The 21,002-nt window shown below is 33.0% G+C and overlaps 1 protein-coding gene across 2 annotated transcripts in view; it reads left to right on the top strand.

Moving 5' to 3' along the window:
• Positions 1–21,002, top strand: part of LOC145686528 (TNF receptor-associated factor 4-like) — a 576,903-nt gene that overhangs the window by 60,081 nt on the left and 495,820 nt on the right. Inside the window, exon 2 of one of the 2 annotated variants that reach the window (XM_081759922.1) lies at positions 19,038–19,378. The exons of the other annotated variant lie outside the window; for it this stretch is intronic. Coding sequence (XP_081616048.1) covers positions 19,038–19,061 — 24 coding nt within the window. The 3' untranslated portion in view covers positions 19,062–19,378. Of the gene's footprint in view, positions 1–19,037; positions 19,379–21,002 lie in introns of those variants that run through there. 2 annotated transcript variants of the gene reach the window in all.

Here is a 21,002-nt window from a genome sequence, read left to right as displayed (position 1 = left end):
GACCAGACTAGATATGATTGACTATATTGCATACATAGTGGGCCTATTCTATTAAAGAGCTTTCAAACACATCTTTAGTGGCTAAATGATCAATATATATACACACTTAACTATTTTTCAGTTTGAAATCGTTCTTTTTTTCCTTTCGCCACTTTCTTTAATGCAGATTAAATGGTTACCATGGGACGAAAAAAGTGTTATGTTTTGAATTTTATATTGGAATGATGTTAAAAAATAGGTGATACCAGAAATACGGTATACTGCAGTTCCTAAACTCAATGTCTTAGACACCCTGTATTAACATCTTTCCCTCAACTCGAGTACGCGGAAATCTTTTATTGGTAATTCTTTATTGGACTTAAGAAAGAGAAGAGTTTGGCAAACGTAATACGAAAGAAAACAAATTTTAATATTCATAATTATGTAATTATTAACTTAAAAAAATACAAAAATTAAATCAATATGTTTTTAATTAACATTAACAAAATTATTAACAGTTCGTCTGATTCCATTCCCTAGCTTTCTTATATAATACAAAAATTAGATCAACATGTTGAAGTACAAGAATCGTGAACAACGAAAAATCAATCCATGACTACGTTTGGGCTAACCCTCTTAAATACTTAATGAATTCAACATTACCAAAATTATTTTCAATTTTTCTGATTCTGTCGTCGGCCTTTATGTATTTCTGTCTCTTTTTGCGTGGCTCTTCACCCCGCACCATTCTTCCAAACACCAAATCTCTTTTCCTTTGAGTACTTCTCAGAGCTTCGATGAGTTTCCAAATCGAAGGATGGTCCATCTGCAACTCAGACTGCAACGCGCGGTGAGCAGCTTCTACCACATTGTTGGTCTTTGTTTGATAATTTTTGACCCTTTCATATACATTCCACATGTGAACAGGAAATATTGGATATCTTCTAGTTCCATTTCGATTTAGTCTGGATTGGTGTCGTAAACCTGACACAACGCATTTTTCTTTTGGAATATGTCAAAACTAGGTCTATATAGAGGCAAACAAACTTGGTGAGTTTAAAATTCAGAATTTCAAAATTTATCTAAGGGTTTCCCATAGTTATACTGGGTCTGGGCATTCGTTTGTCAAAAGATGCCCAAACCAGGCCTAAACAAATGCCACAAACGCTAAAAATAAATAAATAAAAATAACTAACTATAGGCTTACTTTCTTAGTAATCATGAATAGGTTAGGAACGTGCGACGGGCACAACCCACTTATTACTTTTAGTGGCCAGACCAGGCCTAAGCAAACAAATTGTGTAAGCAAATTTTTAAAACTGAAACATGGAAACGAAACTTGAAATTCCAAAATTTTAAAAATGTAGAAGACGGATGCCTAGAGTACCCACGTTCATACTTGGCCTGGACATTTGTCAAAAGGAGGCCAAACTAGGCCTAATCCCAAGCCAGAAAAACGGAAGCACTTAGCTATTTTTTAAAATTAATATTACTTTTCAAAATATTAATAAGGTGAACATTCATTGCACTTTTTTACATTCAAGCGATATCGCAAACTATTTCAATAAATATTATGAACGAATATAATTATTTGTTTATTGATAAATTAGTTAATATTGCAATTCAAATATCGAGTTATATCCTTGAACTATGTATCAATAACATTTACTTACCTGCCCATTTGTAGCGTCTGTGGGAACAGGAGCTGTACACCTTTCCGCCTTTCTTTCACATCGCCAAAAATTTTTTGTTCCATCCACGCTGCCCTAGTCGAAAAACTGAAATCCGTTGTCTACTAATTTAAACCTTTCCCTTTTTGATAACACTTCCATACTTCACACTGCAATCAGACTGAGGAAACCACACTTCATAAGTACACGGACTAGACAAACACTAAAATCCTGCATAAGCCGACTCAAATATATAGGGGGCCTCATTAAAAGTATCGAAAATTAAACAAAACAATGGAAGTGTTTTGATTGGCTGTTTATCACGAACAACGTGTTCTGATTGGTCTTAGAGAGCCAATCAAAGCTTTCTTTGCTTTTCCGTCTTTCACAACTTTTAGTTAGACAGGATGGTGCAGCAAATGCAAATTTTAAAAGATAAAACTACATGATTTTTATTTAAATATTTTTTTTATTTAATTTTGATGAATAAATAAGATAAAGATAGGAAATAGATAGATAAATGAGGTTAGGTAAAGATAGAAGTGTGGGAAATGTATATATATATCTTGATTCGCGCTTAGTTTTCAGTGCCTCGCTTACTTTATATGTCGTAAATTGTGATTTTTACTATGTACCTCGCGCCCGAATGGCTTTGAGCCAAACGTCCGCGCTCAGATTGTAGCGCCCAAACGTCCTGTCCTGGTAAAGAAAGATGTCCAGATCTAGTCTTGTGTCAAGAATGGTTTAGATCAATAATTCCTACATTTTAGGGCGCTATGTTCTTGAAATATTATATTTTGTCTCACAGATCTTTTTAAATGTAATGTTCGGTTGATGAATTCAAGTATAAGCATAATCCTAATATTAATTTGTTCTTTAATCATTTCAAAATAACGTGAGAATCCATTCGCTCGGTATTTTCAGAATTTCATGATTGTCTTAGAATAATCTTAGTATTTATTAGATACTAAAACTACTTACGTAATATATCTTAATAATATGAGAAAATGTCTAATATCTCCCAATAAAGTCCAAAATCTCGTAAAAAAATTAAACAACATGATACAGGTTGTTTGAACCAATTATATAATAATAATAAATACGTCAGACACCCAAGTGGGCTTTAAAGTTTCTTCAAGTGGGTCCTACTCGATATATCCAAGTGGTTTCTATTGGGTTGGGCACACTTGGACAAACTCTGTATATTTGTGGCATTGTCTGCTGTATAGGATTGATCTGGTCTTTCTCCTTGATCGGTGGTTTATCAAACGCTATTTATCTTGAATCCGTATGTTTCATTCCTTCTGTGACACTTTTCAAAGTAATTATACAATTGCAATACAGTACGTTTTTTTCTCTCTTTTTTTTTTTTATTTTATTGATTTACTCAGATATCTTATATTGAGCTTTGCCACCATTTTCCTGCGTGCAGTCCTTCCGACTTCCGAAATTCTCAAGTTTATGGATGATAGAACAGCATTTAATGTTATAATCAGATATCTCTAATAAGGTTTCATGCTTTTAAAGTTCTGATTTTCTTCTTCATGCGTAGTGTTTTTTTTTTTTTTTTCTGTGAACATTACATTAGAGATCCCTTTTCATTTGAGGTTAGCAAATAATTCTAGATAACTTGGGAAAACTATGAGGAGAAATTATATGAAGTAGAATTCTGAATGTTTAAGTAGACTACCATGTAAAATGACAGGTAATTTCATTAAAAATTACAGGCACTGTAACTAAATTGAGATGTTCCTGGTTTATAAATGGTGCTGAAAATTTAAAATGTAACTCTTAATCGGGATATATTCCGGCGGCAAAAAAATTGTGTAACATTTGATCTTAATGATAAATACAACTCAAAATGTAATCGTTGTGAAATTCTCACTCGATGCTTATTGTTGTGAAATGTACACTTCATGTTCTTTATGATGTGTGTGTAAAAGCTTTTTAATTTTAGAATTAATGTAAAATTCTTTCAAGAAATAAATGTAATTATTGATTTAATCAAAAACTGCAATAAGCACAAACCTTAGAAACAGTAAGAATTTCAGCTGCTAATCGTAAAAGGAAAAATATTTTATAAGATAGGCCTACTATTGTGTTTTTAGGTAGAATTAAAAAATATATATATATACTTAAAGTGAAATTTGCTAAAATCAATAGACGCTGTGCTGATCAAAAGCTGTAATAGAAATATACATGAAACTTTGTTTCATTTCCTTTCTTGTTATGACTGCTGGATTGTGAATGAGCTCAAAATCGCGTTCTGATATCCATAAAAGAATAATTCTCTTTGAGTTTTGTGTCAACTAGGACTTTCGAACAAGAAAAGCAGCATGTGGTAATTTTTAAGAATGTGAGCTAATAATAATGTAAGTAGTCTTTTTTGTGTATTAATTTTACTACATAAATCGAGCATATGTTGTCGGAAATTTTGCGAATATCGATGGCGAACTTAGACAAGTCTTATATTTTAAATAAAAAATGAAACAATATTTTAGAAACGTAATTTTGATATTGAAGTATTCATGTGTGTGGTATACTGCTAGCCTGGAAACATTTATTTGATTACATTGAACTTTTAATCTTTCGTGCAACTTATTTCACATAATTATGTATGATGAATCTGTATTAATACAGACAATTTGTAGAATGAAAAATCTGTATTTATGTATTGATATGCTTGAGGATGATATAAAACTTTATTAATATAGACAAATATTAGAAAATTATAAATTTGTATGAATATAGATATAGTTTATTAAACCTTAACTCTTTGCTATTGTAGTCATAGTTTAGTCAATGATAAATCTCGTGTAATTTGTAAGTTACAAATCTGAACTAATACACGTATATTTGTTTTGAAAATTATATATATATATATATATATATATATATATATATATATATATATATATATATATATATATACTATGCTAGAAGCTAACAAAATTGTACGCATTACTAGATAGGTTAGAAAATTATTAATTCCTACTAATATACATTGGTTAGAAAATACTGGAAGAAAGACTGGTACGAACGTAAAAAGTACATTCGAAATTAATTATCTCGAAGTGCTTTCAGAAATCAAAAGATTCAAGTCATACAAAATTGAAAAACATTAGAATATGAAACATGAATGAAGATGATAAAATTATTAATTTTTATACTTACAATATGAAACAGAATTAGCATTTTAATTTTTATGAAAATATATATAATTCATGATTTGTGTTCTCATTATAATGGATATACAAATCTAACGTAAGTATACCATTAGAACAAATCAGAAATCGGAAATAATGTAACACTACTGTTGCAATGTGTAATTGATAATTCTACTATAACTGGTACAGCTAGTGCCAAGGTAGCATAATATGTTAGTGAAGCAGGAATAATACCTTGTATTGATAACTACCTAATTATTCTTGTAACAATAATTGAAACATAAAAAAATAGTGAGAGTGAAACCAACACTTCTCAGAGTTCTCTCGAGTAGATGAACTGTATTGATTGCGTTCCTCCTAATTAGAACCAATAGAATTCTGTTTTGAAGGAGAAGAAGGAGAAATAAAATTTATTCCACAATCTTATAGATCTACTTGTCGATATGAAATACATTAAAATAAAACAGCTTCTTAATATTTGTTAGAAAAATTGTGGAATTCCATATTAATATATAAGTATCAACTGAAAGTATTAAAAGAAAAAAAAAAACTTTTTTTTACCCATTTCCAAAATTGATATAACTAGTCATTTTTCTTGTTCAACTTACTGAGATGCTTTATATAGTCTGGACTTTTGTGTAGTATTTATCTCCAAATATAAATAATTAACAAGAGTTGGTAAAATATGTACTTCCATATCAGAGTAAATATTTGTACTACCATAGTTTATAATGTAAAAAATATGATTAGAAAACTTTTCAGATACACCGTTGTATGCGAACTGAAATGTTTCTCTTTAAAATTACTTTCTGAATTGAATGATAAAGAATTCGGATTGCTAAGTACAATGTTTGTAGAAAAAGTTTCCATTACAATAATTATTATTAAAGATATAGTGTGTGAGAAGGTAACTTAAATTGTCAGGTGTGGAAATTAATCAAAGGGATTTTGTGTTCGGAAAAATAACCTCTACATTAGAAGTGACGAGCATATACTTTTTTTCAGTGATGCATGAGTTATGTACGTTTACGAAAATTATTACGTCGACATATTAGGAAACTTCGAAGATTGTATTTAAGAAAGTGTAATAGGATAAAGAAAAAATGTAGTAGCTATTGAGTAAAATATATAAAACCACGTGATATAAAAGTTTAATATTTAGTCTTCATTAATATAAATGTAACTACCTACATAAGAATCCAGGTTTAACTTTCACCTGTGACAGCTTCATACAACTAAGAACATTTCCTGAATTTATACTTAGATATGAAATTTTTGAATATCATATGTTTCTCTAGGCAGGATAGAACAATCTGGGCTCCAGAGCCGTCAGTTGCGATAGGTACAATTACGTAGTACCATTTTTACCATTTTTCCAAGGGTACCATTTTTCTTTTTTAATCTGAAGGTTTATTTTCTTTGTAGTAAACAAACACGTGCTCGTGGGTTTTCTCGGGGTTCTTCCGTTTCCGCCCACTCTTCATTCCACCATTTCATTCATTTCTCATCATCACCTTCTCCTTTAGTCTAACCGGAATAAGCGTGGGACGTAAAACTGAAAGATTTCATTTCATTTTTGTTCAAGCACTCTCCGTGCGTCAGGAAGACTGGGGAGATGGCAGTTCTGTGGAACTACCATCTTGCCTGATTCCCAATGTATGGACGGGAAGCTCAAAATAATTGAAGCGCTTTAGAGGATAAAGATGTTATGTTACATTTTTTGAAATGTTGCATTCTGGCGGTTCATGCTACGTAACACATTAATTAGTGAGGCCTCGTCTGAGTGCAGATATTTAGAAACGATGAAGCCGGTATGTTAACGGACAAAGTCGTGAAAGTCAATTTTCTCGTCATATTTAATTTGTTACATAACACCTTTACCTCTAAGCACTTCAATTTATTGTACAGTAGATGTCGCCCTGGCATTACAGACAGACTGAAATCCACACACGATTATATTATGTGCTCAACTATACCCGTAGTGTTGTTTGACGATCTAAAAACTATTAGCAGCGTACCCTTTACATACACTGTGGTGGCTGGTATGATGAGGTCTTCAAGCAAACACTCTAAATAGGCACGGTATACTGTATGTCACATTTTTGTTCGAATCTGATAATCCATATGCGTTGTCCTTAAATGCATTTCAGCTGGTTGTAGCGAAATTCGTGTTACAATGTTTCGGAGATAATTCTAATCTAAACTCTTTCACGAACTTCGAAACGCTTAGTCAACCGGATGGTGTCCGGTATGTATGGTATCCAATCCTCCAACGCCCTAACTATACACTCAAATACCGTTCTCTTGATATAAGCAAGGCATGCAGTACCGAACCTGGTCAGAGGAAATTTAGATGTCCGATCGTACTCATCAGATAGTGTTGGCATTGCAGTTTCTACTCAGCGTCCTGAGAAGAGTTGGAGAGTGCTTTTTTGAAAATAAATAGTAATGAATTTTGGTCTAGGAAGTCAACATTAACGGCAAGGTGATCCGATGTGCTGATGCGCATAAGCCCAAAGACATGAGTGTCACAAGCAGCTGGTAGGTCCAAACCCCTAAGGATTGTTGCGCTAGGAGGTTTTCTTTTTTGTAGTATCCAATTGCTAGCCAATCCCCTTTGTTACTGATTTTCCTTGCCATAGTTCACTATCTTTTCAGATGACTCCCGCATTGTTCTTACGACGCTGAACAAGCACCGTACTCTCAAATATCGTCTAGTTATTCTCAGTGATCATAGGAATTACTGAGGGTAGAGTTTTAGACATTGGGATGTGAATTTACTCATAAAAACAAGCCGTATGGGTCTCATAAAATTCCAAAGAAAGTCACAATTCGACTTGTCAGTACTTGTAGTATCTAAAAAATGCACTGTCAAGAGAAATGTACTTTTTTTATGATGTACCGTATTTTCGAGTGTATAAGACGCATATTTCTACCCTTAAAATGGAATGGGTAAATTGAATGTACAGATTATTTTTTAAAGTGGAACAAATGAAATGTGTGCGCCACTGTTTATGAACTGCTTCTGTTGTTGAGTCCGAAGGGTACTTTGAAAGGGCTTACAATAACAGAGGTAAGCGGTGAGATTGACATCCTGGTCAGAGGTCAACGAGACAAACTATCATTAAACATGTGGTATCGATAATGCCCTTGATGGAGGAGTCATTTTCTTGTATACTTATGATGACGATTATTAAGAGGAAGCAATCACGTAGATGGTGGTGATGACGTAAGTAGATGATGATGATTCAGATGGCAGTGATAAGAATTTTACAGGTTTCTATAAGGTCAAGGAACTGTTCAAAGTACGTATTACAGTATTTCGTTGAATATTATACCCTTAAGTCATTTTCATTCAATAAACATTTAATTTTGTGTGTTTTCTTTTAAAGTTAAATCTTGAGGGGCGTGTTACACGAGGTCTTTTTTTTTTTTTTTTTTTTTTTTTAAGTTCGATTGTCCATAGAAGCAAAACTAGTAAATTAGTGCCATACATGTTTGGTTATTTCTCTGTATACATTAAGCTATTTTTGTACGTAGTTACCTTGTTTGTTTAAACATTAATCATAGCATTGGCTTCGGTCCAGTTTTCAACCGTTGTTTTCACTTTTTCATCGGTGCCAAACCCCTGACCGGTGAGATACTGTTTTAGGTAGTGAAACAAATAATAATCGCTCGGCGCAAGGTCTGGGCTGTACGGTTGATTGTCCAGTAGCTCTCATCCAAAAGACCTGATTAACTCCTGAGTTTGAACAGCACAATGAGGATGTGCATTGTCATGCAGCAACAAGACATCACATGATAGTAGGGCATGGCACTTACTCTGTGTAGCGCGTCGAAGAATTTTCAATGTCGCGCAGTACGCAGCTGAGTTGGTTGTTCCTTGTGGTATAAACTCGACTAACCGGACACCAGAATACGATAGGCATAATCTTGTTTGTAGACATTGTCTGTTTGGTTTTCATTCTGACTATAGATGCCGTGTGTCGCCATTCTATTGATTGCCGCGTCGATGATGGAATCATGTGGGAAGCCTATATTTCGTCCCCTGTTATAATGTGATTCAACAATTGATCTCCTTCCTCATTGTATCAGGTCAAAAAAATCAGACCATATGCCAGTCTCGTCTTTTCGTATTCCTCAGTAAGTAGTCTGAGAAACCACTGCGCGCACATTTTTCGGAACTTCAAGGTTTCAGAAAGGACTGTGTACAGGATCAACCAGGAAACGTATGGAAATCCCAGTGACAACGTGGAAATCGTGAAACGCCGGTTTTCAGGGATTTGTGCGTCAACTGCGTCTGTAATTACAGGTCGGCCCGATCACGGTTCATCATGAACATTATCCCGCCCGTCCTTGAACCATCGTACTTATTCACACACCTTGGTGTCACCTTTGCATTCGGACCAAATACCTCACATATGAATATGAATTTCCACTGCTGACACGTTCCTTGCTGTCAAAAATAGAATCATAGACTTTATTTCACACTTTGCGGGATGGTCAATTGGAAAAAACATTTATCTGCCCTAGTGAGCCATACACACTGACGCTGCGACTGCAACGGGTGTTTCCTCATGCCTAAGGCCTGCTGAAAGACAGCGCGCGTGCGCATTTTGACAGAAACAACAAACATAGCCAAAGCCAGTAAAAACACCATTTGAAGATAGGCAATAGCCACAGTGAAAACAACGGTTGAAGATTGGTCTCGAAAAAAAAAATTGTCGAAAGTCATGATAAATGTTTAAGCATGAGAATTATGTATGTAGAAAAATAGCTTAACAGAGGAAATTACCAAAAATGTATGACACTATATTTACCAGTTTTCTTTCTATTGACAATCGGATGTTACTTAAGAAAATATTTCCCGTACAAAGGAAAGTCTTATACACACAAAGAAACAAACAAACAAACAAAATAAATAAATAAATAAATAAATAAATAAACTGTATATTTCAATCTTCCGCGGTAACCCCGAGATCGTATGATACTGTTAATTATTGTTAAAATGGACACTGTATATACCTGTAAAATATTAAAGTAATTTAATGCCATAATCAAGTCGCCGAAATATATATATATATATATATATATATATATATATACTCGTATGAAGTAACATATTTTTTCTGGTATTGTGTGTGTGACAGAAATTTGGTTTAAAATCAATGTTTTTCAAAACACTTTTCTCTGTGCGAACGAGGAAGTGCTGATAAAGATGGTGCCTTACCTTGAAGGACTTGAGCTAGGAAGCTAAACTGACACGCTGTTCTACAGATCTGGGGCTGAGAGGTAAACTATGCCAATGCCAAGTCACTTTTTGGACGAAATTGAGTTATTATATTTTTTCTTACTTACATTAGTACGAGGGATACTATTAAAGTTTTGAGATGTGGACAACTGGAACGAAGAAAGTGAAAAATTTTATCGGAATAAACTATCGACGCAATTCAACAAAATATTGTCTTCAAAACTTTTCTTTTTTATTCTTCTGTGAAATTAATATTTTTACTTACACTACTTTACTTCTCAGCCCCAGATATTTCTTGCGTAAATAAATGCACTTGCAATATCTGACTTGCAGCTTCCGAAATTCCTCCAACTACTGATGTAGTCACCCGATTACAGCATTAATTGCCTCCTGAACACTCCCAAAAACTTTATTCTTCTACGTGTTTCTTGAGATTGGCAAGATATGATAGACAGAGAGTGTCAGATCAAGCAAATAGGATGGATGGGGTAACAATCTAGAACCTAAGGTCAATTTTGCTGGTTTTTGACGTGAAGCACGATGACATCTTTGAAGAGGTATCCCCGAAGTATTTCCTTGATGTTTTCCCTCAACTTCGCCAATAGAGCACATTCATATATTGAATTGATGGTAGTTCAGTAGCAGAACTAGCTTTTCATCTCAAACAATTGTTGCCATTTATATTTGCACTGACCTCTGCCCATGGAACTTTCTTGGCCTAGGCGAAATATTGTGCCACCACTTCTTAAACTGTTTTATCGTCTCAGGATTGTAAGAATGTTTCATGACCAGTTACCCGACACGTTTCTTTTGTTCGTTTTTCCAAGACTTTTGGGATCCATTTTGCTGTAATCTTTCGCATGTCCAAGTCGTGTGGATACTTGCGTAAGCTCGTACGCGATATGCTGAAACATGTAACAATGTTTTGGTTGATATCCGCAGTTCTCGACGATCAAGTTATGGATGGCTTTCTCATTTTCAGGCGCAGACAGAAATAAACCTTGCACTTAGTTTACTTTCAAATGATTAGGTTTAAATTTGACAGCTCACCGTTTGAGTGGTTCCAAATCCTTTTGACTGATGCCACTTTATTGAACGATCACGACTATGAATAATAATACAAATTACAATACTATAAGATTATAAAATCTTCAATGAAGTGGAACTACTGTGCATTCTTGCTGTTGTTGAAGATGTTGCTTTCTACAGCCTGTCCTAAAATTGATTTTTAAGTAATTATATGCTACATGATTTTTAAATTGTAAAATTTCGCGACACATTCTATGAGACTGTGCGAGACAACCGTGTTTCGGGACACACTAATTGGGAACCGCTGGTTTAACTGTTGTGAGGGTAGTTTTCACCCAAACTTTCTGGAATTTCCTTATGAACCTGCTTCTGTCCTTTCTTTTGAAGAAACGGAAAAAAAAAGGAACGAGAAAAAATAAAATGTAAATATAAAAATAAAATAAAAACCTATGACTGAAAGTCTAAATGCAGGGCTGCTGAAGGTAAATTGAGTGCATATTAGCCCGAGCGTTACGAACATCAAATTAGCATAGTAATTAACATAGAAGAAAAGTATGGTTTAACAATAAGTAAATAAATAAATAAAAATAAAAAAGAAGAAAATATTAAAAAATCAGATTTATTGTGTGTAATGTGTTAAAAAAAATATTTTCAGCGTAACCCTTCTTTTTACTTTGCGACATGTCAAGTTCAATATTAATTTGTAATTTCTATCAACCTAACGTTACGATCTTGCGGCAAGAATGTAAATTATCTTAGGAAGAATAACCATCGATTTTATCAACGGATTTGACAGTCAACAGGTAAGGACTTGCTAATACCAAATTGCTATGATGATTTACGAAAATAAGCGAATGCAAATGTATAAGTAAATGGGAGAACTGACTAATACGTTGTTCTTTACTGCATACTCGTATGGACACGGATTCCTCTCATCAAGGATAAACATTTTACCACACCCTATCTCTATAAGTCGACCTCTCATAAAATGTTATAGTTGAGATTTTTTGGAACATTAAGAGCAAACCAAACATTGTTTTAAACAAGCTGATGATATTGGTGCTGAATTAAGTATCATATTGCGTTTCCTTTGTCAAGAAAGAAACAAGTTTGTTTTTGCAGTGGATGATCAAGTGTACAGTGCGCTGATTGGATATTATATATATATATATATATATATATATATATATAATATGTATAAAATATATAATATTGTTGATATGAGATTGTTTTCATTCTAGGTTCTAATTTGGGGGTGTATAGCGAGAGGTACAGTAATTAAATCTCATAAATCAAACTTAAAAAGAGTTTTACTAGAGTTAATTTTGAATGTGAATTTATGTGTCTGTTAATGAATTATCTTATGTACTTAGAAAGCCTAGCACAAACAGATTTCTCTGACACATAGCTGGAAAGCTTTGATAAGAATGAAACTTCCAATTCCATACTTTTGATTACTGCTCAGCTCCGACCCTGATGTAGTTCTAGTTGGTGGTGAATTATTACCTCGGAGATAGAGTATTGATGACTAGTAGTCCATTACTAGTCATATAGTGGTTATATCGAACACTCATTGTTTCGACGATGTTAAACTTGAAATGACTCGTTATGTCCATGATGACGATAGACAAAGATGTGAACCAATTCCATGAACTACCTAAACTGCATGAACTTCCAGATCTGTACGAACTCCTTCTTTCTTGAAATTACCTAATATTTTATATCAGGATCTTTGCTGAGGTTGATAATCTAAAAGCTCGTGGACGTGACGTAAAACCACGTGCAGCAATAAAAGTATTCTGAGTCCGGATTCCAGAGGTTCCAGAACAAATTTCGGAATTTAGATAGAAAGAAGTATATCTGTGCTAGCTATTCGTAATGAGTTCAATTATGTAAGTAAAGCTGTCATAAGCGCATAAGACAAATTCACAGACATGATTGTATAACAGAATCTACATAGTGATCTAATTCTTCAGATACAATTGTCTACAAGTTAACGTATTTCCGTATTTTCTTATTTCATAAATTAAAAATGAGAATCAGATTTAACTTGAAAATAAAATCTAAGATTGGTACTACCACAGTATATATATATATATATATATAGTGAGAAAGAGATTGATTCTCGATAAGCACTTTCACTAAATGCTTCATCAAAGTGAAGGACAAACAAACAAAATAATTTAGCAGTAGAAAATCCGCTGTGAAGCATCGAGGTGGTGGCGTCATCTTGAAATGCACAAGCACACAAGTCTAGTTATATTAAAAGTAGAGAAAATTTAGTGAAGGAAGGTAGAACTAATGAGATAAGGGTTGGTAAGAGTATAGAAAAATGAAGGAATAATGGTAAATGAATAGAAAAAAATATGAACTTAGGTAGAAATTAATAAGAAATAAATTATAATGGATATATTTAGAGATAATGCGAAATGAAAAGTATGTAGGAGAAAACAGTGGCATAAATGAATGGAAATAGATGAAAGATCGGGGTGTAGTAGTGTAGGGTATTTTATACCAAGGGGCAATTTATGGGCAGTTATACTCCACATTTCCTAGAGATATGAAGGAGTCTGAGATAAGGATTTTGAAGACTTACGTAGAAAGTGTAGTCAATGTGCTGTTGTGAAGGTTCTGAGATAGGTAGAAGGGGAGATTTGGCGCTGCAGAAGTATCGATGATCGCTGATGTGCATCAAAAGAGGAAATTATAGACATTAATACGATATGAGTTATTAGTATTTGCTCAATGCAAATTGAATCGAGGACCAAAGGAGAACAATGAGTGTTATCGAATTAGTTTCTTTGTTCACTGAAGCTTAGCGTACCTTTTAAGCAGCGATGCTATATGAAATTGCCCTTCCACTAGAAGTTCGTGCACCAAAAGTCGTGCGCTAGCCACTGGGCCAACAGGGTGGAATATTTGATTGGTATGTCTGAAGGTCTGAACTGGTATTAAATTTAATTTAAACTCGTTTAGGGAAATGAAGTATATTTGTGATATGAGTTGAGGAAATCATAAAACTATGCGTTTTTGAACAGAAGACTATGAACTTATTATCAGAAAGATTGGGGAAAATGTTCATAAACAATGAAAATGTCAGAAAAAGTCTCAGATGAAGATAAGTGATCTCTGAATTTGACATGTACTGTAATATCTCTGATGGCAGTATTCTTAAAATATAACTTAGCAATATTATATTCTTGGATTTGTAACATTCAACATACAGTGTATTGACTATACTATATTTTGTGATAAAAAAAATCAATAGTTGCTCCGATATTTGCTCTGTGTTTTCTAATAAGTTATCATGGCGTAATCAGTAATTTCAAGTAATCTTCTAGATGGTAGATGCTTAAGAAAGGTTTCTTTTAGAAGACATGTTGTAATGTGACTTCCCAGTGGAAGCGCGTCAAGGATTATCTTGATTTTAAGAATGGAACAAATATTTGGATAGAAGAGCGTCAAACCTATGGGGCATTTCTAGGTGTTTCGGACTGACAGTTCGGAACACAAGTTGCACTTCCAATTAATATCTTCGCTGAAATAAAAGCTCCAGGTTGCTGTAACTTTGTTTAGCTATCAGGCATTTCAATACCTTTATTTTCACTAGGATACTATTTCTACAATGACAGTGCTTAAATAGAAATTAATTATTGAAGTTGCTGTTCTGGGCTGACAGTTTTGCAACCTTAGTTTCAATGTGAAATAACTTATCATTTTAATTCTCTGAAAGTACTGACAATCAGATAGTGTCCCATATCACAAATTATAATAGACAAATGTAGTGTTACACTATAATATTTTTGTATGAAGGTAATTTATAATAACAGAGATATTAAATTTACAAGCCATGTTTCGAACTGACATTTCTATGTTCACACTTACTCTTATGAAATAAAACTAGGATACTGCGAATACGAGTGTAATGAGCAATAGTATTATGCACAAACTGACATATATCAGCACTTAAAACTTGTGTGCATAAGCTAATAAGCATTTGACCTCACAAAACTGGCCACAAAAGCTTAAAAAAAAAAAAATAAACTTACACTGCAAAACAATATTGACTATAAATATATATTATTGTATTTTTTTATCATCTTTTTCCAACAGGTTATACTTCTTCTGTACGGTTTCTAATTCTTCCACTTTAAATGGGTCAGCACCAGTTAATTTTAATGGACCATAAAACACAAACTGCCGAGCTACAATTTCAACTCTATCTCTTTTTTTTCTTTCTTCTTCAACGAAAACACTGTCCTATCTGCTCCAATAATATAAATGTAACAACACTATCATCTTTGCTGTAATGGAGAGCTCTGTGGATGTAAAATTTCTGATCGCAAAACAGGGAGTAATAAAAATGTTCTTGAAGGGATACTTTTTCACTCAGGCAATATCCTATTACCTTGAACGAGCGGTTCTCACGCAGTCTTGAAATGGCCACCACATCTTTCCAAAATTTATCTGGATTCTTTTTCTCAGCTTCAATTTCATCCACTGGCACTTCAAAAACATTGATATGCTTAACCTTGTTTTCAACTTGTTTCACGAGATCATGCGCATTCCTAATAGAGTTTCCACTTAACATGCCCTTTACATTACCTCCTATACAATCTATAGTTCCTTTCTCGTGGGAGGTTGTAAAAAATTTCCATTCCACGACATCAGATGTTTCAGCAATTCTTGTTATATCTACTAACATGAACTTCTGCTTAAACTGGCTAAATGCGCCGTAAGAGAAGATTTTCAAAGTTGATGCCACTCCTTCACGGAATACATCTTAATTCTGAAGAGCTTTTTTGTAAACATGCATTGAATATTTTTTGTGTTTAAAATAATCCGAAACAAAACAAAATTCATTTGTGTCGCTTACCATCATTATTCAGGATCCACGACACAACTGTAAAGACTGACACTTGTTTGTTAACCCAGTAAGCTGGCTGGATTTCATTCTGCACTTTACCGGTGAAATTTTCAGCAAAGTTCATCTGTAAAACAATGATTCCACGAGAAACGTCTGCTTTGCTGTTAGCAAAATATGTTGCTTGTTGACGTTTTATGAAATTATGGCTCCAGAAAATCAGGAACATCACCAGTCAGTTCATCCATCAGGTCTTGAATTGTAAAATGCTTGTGTAATTGTAAATTGTCAAAATATAAATAAGAAGCTCTGAAGTACAAGCTAGATGTTTACACGGCAGAATTTCTGATGAGATTGGAGAGCAAAAACAAGTCCAGGACAGGAAAAAGAAAACATCTGTCAGTCTGGAACACACATTTGGTCAGTCCGGGACACAGCTTAATGTCAGTCCGGAACACAGTTTACTCAGTTATGGGAGATGCTACAGTAAAGTCCTATGGCACATTTGGAAGGCGCTTAAAGGAGACAAACAATATGAAATATTTTTTAAATTCATAAACATACAGGCCACATAAAATTAAAAGTAGAAAACGTTCCGGAGTGACATCAATGTAAATAGTACTTATTAATTTGGAATATTATTGAATTAACACACACTATATTAAATCTACTTCTTGATTTATGAAATACTAATCACAGTGCATCAGTGAAATACATTTGGTCAAAATCTTGCTGTCGATCCCTCTGTAAATCAGTTTATAACTCAACATACAATTTTCCTGTTTTAATCACTTGGATAATCTATTATTTAATTAGCATTATTTGACAGTGAAATACAAATTGTATTTAATTAATCTGTTTTGATCTGGATTCTATATGAAATTAGCTTTCAAATGGGATGTATTGTACATTTGCATGCCAGCAGTTTCATTTTTTCGATAACAGGTTGACATTTGTCTGGAAATGCTCTATGATGATAGGCGGTTATATTGATGTTTCTTGTATAGCAGTGTGAAAATGAATGTAGTTAGTGTCATATGAAATATGGTTTTGATGAAAAGAGTGAATTATTATATCCTAGTTATTTTCATTGCTGAACGATATATATATATATATATATATATATATATATATATATATATATATATATATATATATATATATATATATATATATATATATATATATATTTTATTAAAATGTCTCGAACCACATAGGAGGAGAACGTCCTTATTGAAAAGTCAGAGAAGATGTCTTAAAGTTATCTGCATAACGATCTTGACTATGTGACGACTTCCCCTTTGGCAACAGAATTTTTATCATCTTAGTTTGGGAAGTCATCTGCAGTTTGATTTTCCTCTAGGCATGACAACCGTACTATAGGAAATGACTATCAGTTTATTTTACGCCAATTCTTTTTACTGTGCAATTAGCAAAGCTTATGTAATATTTTTCTTGAAATTAATTATTCTATTGTTCATCATTGTTATTTAATTTATTGTCCTTTCTTTTTTTAATTCGCTTCTTCCATACGAATCAATCAAATCACAAATTTATGTTTTGAAGTGCTTTTAAATGTGTAAGATAAAATTATGTAATTACAAGGACTTTTAGACACTGGATTGGCCTGAACTTAAACCATATTTTTTGGGAGGCAGTGACAGTTACCTCTATAATAAAACTATTAATGGGATCGTCATTGTTTCGGAGCTCCTCAGTCTTTACAGAGGAAAAGATTCATCGCTTTGGATAGCATATCATGATCAGAGAGCAGAATAGAATGAAGGAACAAAATACTAAACAACAAATGCGGTTATGTATCATTATAATTCATATTAAATTTTTTGTGTAGTATTATTTTCTTCTTTTTTCTTTGTGTTTCCAATTTTTGATGAAATATTCATCTTAAAACGTAAATGCCTAAGAGAATGGGATATTTTCAGAGAATGCCATTATCATATTGTGGCTCTGAGATATGCCTACATAAATAATTAAAGTAATTAATTTTCAAAGACATCAGGTTTATGTCGATTTTAACAACAGATATTCACTATCATCAGTGACGGTTTTCGAGGGTTGGCACATCGGTAAAAATAAAATTTTATCGTTGCAAGCTAAAGGAAGAAAAACTTACCTAATGTTCTATTTGTTGATACAAGAATTAGGACATTAAGTAAGATTTTCCCCTTAGATTGTAATAATAAAATTTTATTTTTTAAACGATGTGACTTCCTTCAAGAGCCGCCGTAATATCATAAAGGTGCATTGTTTTTGAAAAACTCATAATATGGTGCAAATGACTTTCAAATATCCGATTTTTTTATGTTAAGTCTCAAACGAATGTATGCTATTGAATAAAGAATTGGCACATGCTGATACAATTAACATGGAAAATTTGTTGGTACAGTCCACAGCAAAAAAACATGAACATGAGCCTGTAAGTTTATTGTGAAACTATGCCTAACAGCGCAGGGAATCAACATAGCGTCTAAGTGGCACGAATCACGCCAGGAGGAACCTCGGCGTCCTCCCGTGCACACTTATTTTGGAGCAAAAGATTTCGTCGTTTCACAATAAATTTACATGCTCATGTTGCAGGTTTTTTGCTGCGGACTGTACAATAAGGATACAAAATACGTTATCTGAGGGAGGAAAAGGAAAATATTCACTGGTGCTTTTTCTTTTCTTTCTTTCTTTCTTTCTTTCTTTCATTTTCTTTCTTTCTTTCTTTTTTTCTTTTTCTTTTTTTTTTTTTGAGTTTAAATTTTTCTAACATGTAATATTTTCTGGTAAGGGGTATTAATTCCAAAAATTAATCGTATGGATATATGTAAAGCAAATACGTTTATAATTATTGTATATGAAATAGTATTGTTAACTCATGTACAGTTATGTTAACAGTATTAGGAGAAAATGAATTCATTAAGCTGTGCTTTTAACTTAAGAATTGTATTTTCTAAAAGATCTAATAGCAAAACTGAAATGGACTGCAAATATTTCTCATGTATTTTGTTCCTAGATAATTTTAAATAATAATATTTTTGTAACATCCGCCTTTTTTCTTGTTATCATTACAGAGACAACTGGAGATTTTCACCTAACATTTCCAGAGTTTCTTTTCACTTCTAGGAAGAGGAGGAAAATATTTTCTTTGCTATAACATCACGCGAAGAAATCCTTAGGTTCTAAATCAAGATCGTCATGAACAAAAAATGATTCCATTATATTTAATTCAATCATTCATTCTACACGTATGCGACTCCAAGATTACTAATCAGTCGTCAACAAGTATTATTTGCACGTTACCAAGTGAAAACGTTGTGAACTAACGGACTAGGCAGTAATAAAAGGTATCACGAAATTCCGAAACATGTTTTCTTTCTTTCAACTTCCTTTGTAGATAAGCTTTCCTTTTGTAAAAACAAATTTATACATTTTCTGTATTAGCAAAATAAAATCTTTTTTGAGAAATCAGACTGAAAAATTTTCTTACAGTGACATCTCCAACTTCTGAGCATAATAAACAGTAATAGAGCGTAATAACAATTTTCTTACTGTCTTGCATGTTAAATAAGTTAAATGTATAAAGTTTGTCACATGGAAATAGTTGGAGTGTATAGTATTAGTTTTTTTTTTTAAATAGTAAAATAGAACACGATGAGGAACGAAACACATCTAAAATACAAAATCACATTTTTGAACGCAATGAAAATAGAGTGGAAGATTACCGATATTCATCCTCTAAATTTACAGTGATGTAACTCCTATATGTTAAGTTATTATGTCATAGTGTGTTTTTGTTTTACATTCTTTATACACATTTCAATGTGATGTTAATTTTTCCGTTTTTATACAGTTAATATCTAATCCAACTTAAGATTTCAATCAGTACATTTGGTGTTTGAGAGTAAGGAAAGACCTTTACTAATATATTTAACTTCACTCGTTATATATTTAACTGTTATTTGTTAGTCAAATAATATGAATGTATTCCTCTAGCAATGTAATTTTGACAGTTATTTCTAGAACAGAATTTGACGTTTCTACAATTTGGAAATAATGTAGGGATATCTTACTTAAGTGCAGACATGTGCTCTAACACATCTTTTATCATCAGTAATTGACAATAGATTTGTCAATTCATTAAAAAAAATAAATAAATGAAAGCTGTTAATAGAATATATGGATGGAAATATATAAGTCAAGGCCAGTGTTGGCTTGTGATACGATGATATAGTATTAACCAGAATTGAGAAATGGAGTCACTGTGGATCAATAGTAGAGCGCTTATTTCTGGCGCGGGAAGTCCCTATCTCGATCCCAGGCCATGTGACTTTGTGCTGAACAACATCGTGTCCGTGGATTTTCTCAATGTTTTCAAACTTTCTTCCTCATTCTTATTCCATCAACTCTTTCCTAGTCATTGACTTTCATTAATCATCCGTGACCCTTAATCCAAACGGCATAATCGTAGAATGTAAAACTTCAAGATTTATCTTTCCTTTTACAATTGAATAAATAAAGCTTTCTTTTTGTTTCAATATAACCTTTATATACTTAAAAGCATTTTCTTTATTTTTTAGTTATAGATATACATTTATTTTTAAGTTGGTTCTTGCCTTAATTCCTTATGACGAACAAATTCAATTTAAACCAATTGTAAATAGACCTCTAACAATGCGATCTCACATGGACCAGGCGACCGCGTTATGCAAGATATTCCTTTCTAAGTCTTTTTCCTGTCCTAGACAGAGAAAATCAATATTTATAAGCCATGTTTTCATAAAGTTGTCACTTACGTTATTTTCCTAAATGTGAACTAATTCATCTGTTTTAACTATAAACATATCTTTCTGAACGGCACCGTAAACAGGATTTTTGTAAGGAGAGGTGGAGAAGTACCAAGCAGGCTACCATCTTTTATATTGCGTATGCATATCAATTCATTTCGTCTTGTTTTACATTCTATGCATTAAGAATGAATTAAATTATTGGATTTTCCTTTTGTACGTTCGTTTCAGTGGAAAATGATGATTAGAAAA

This window comes from Thermobia domestica, chromosome 5 (assembly GCF_964235325.1).
Source record: "Thermobia domestica chromosome 5, izTheDome1.hap1.1, whole genome shotgun sequence".
Classification (NCBI taxonomy): Eukaryota; Metazoa; Arthropoda; class Insecta; order Zygentoma; family Lepismatidae; genus Thermobia; species Thermobia domestica.
The sequence above is the reverse complement of the archived record's forward strand: the minus strand, read 5'-3'. Positions and strand labels throughout refer to the sequence as shown.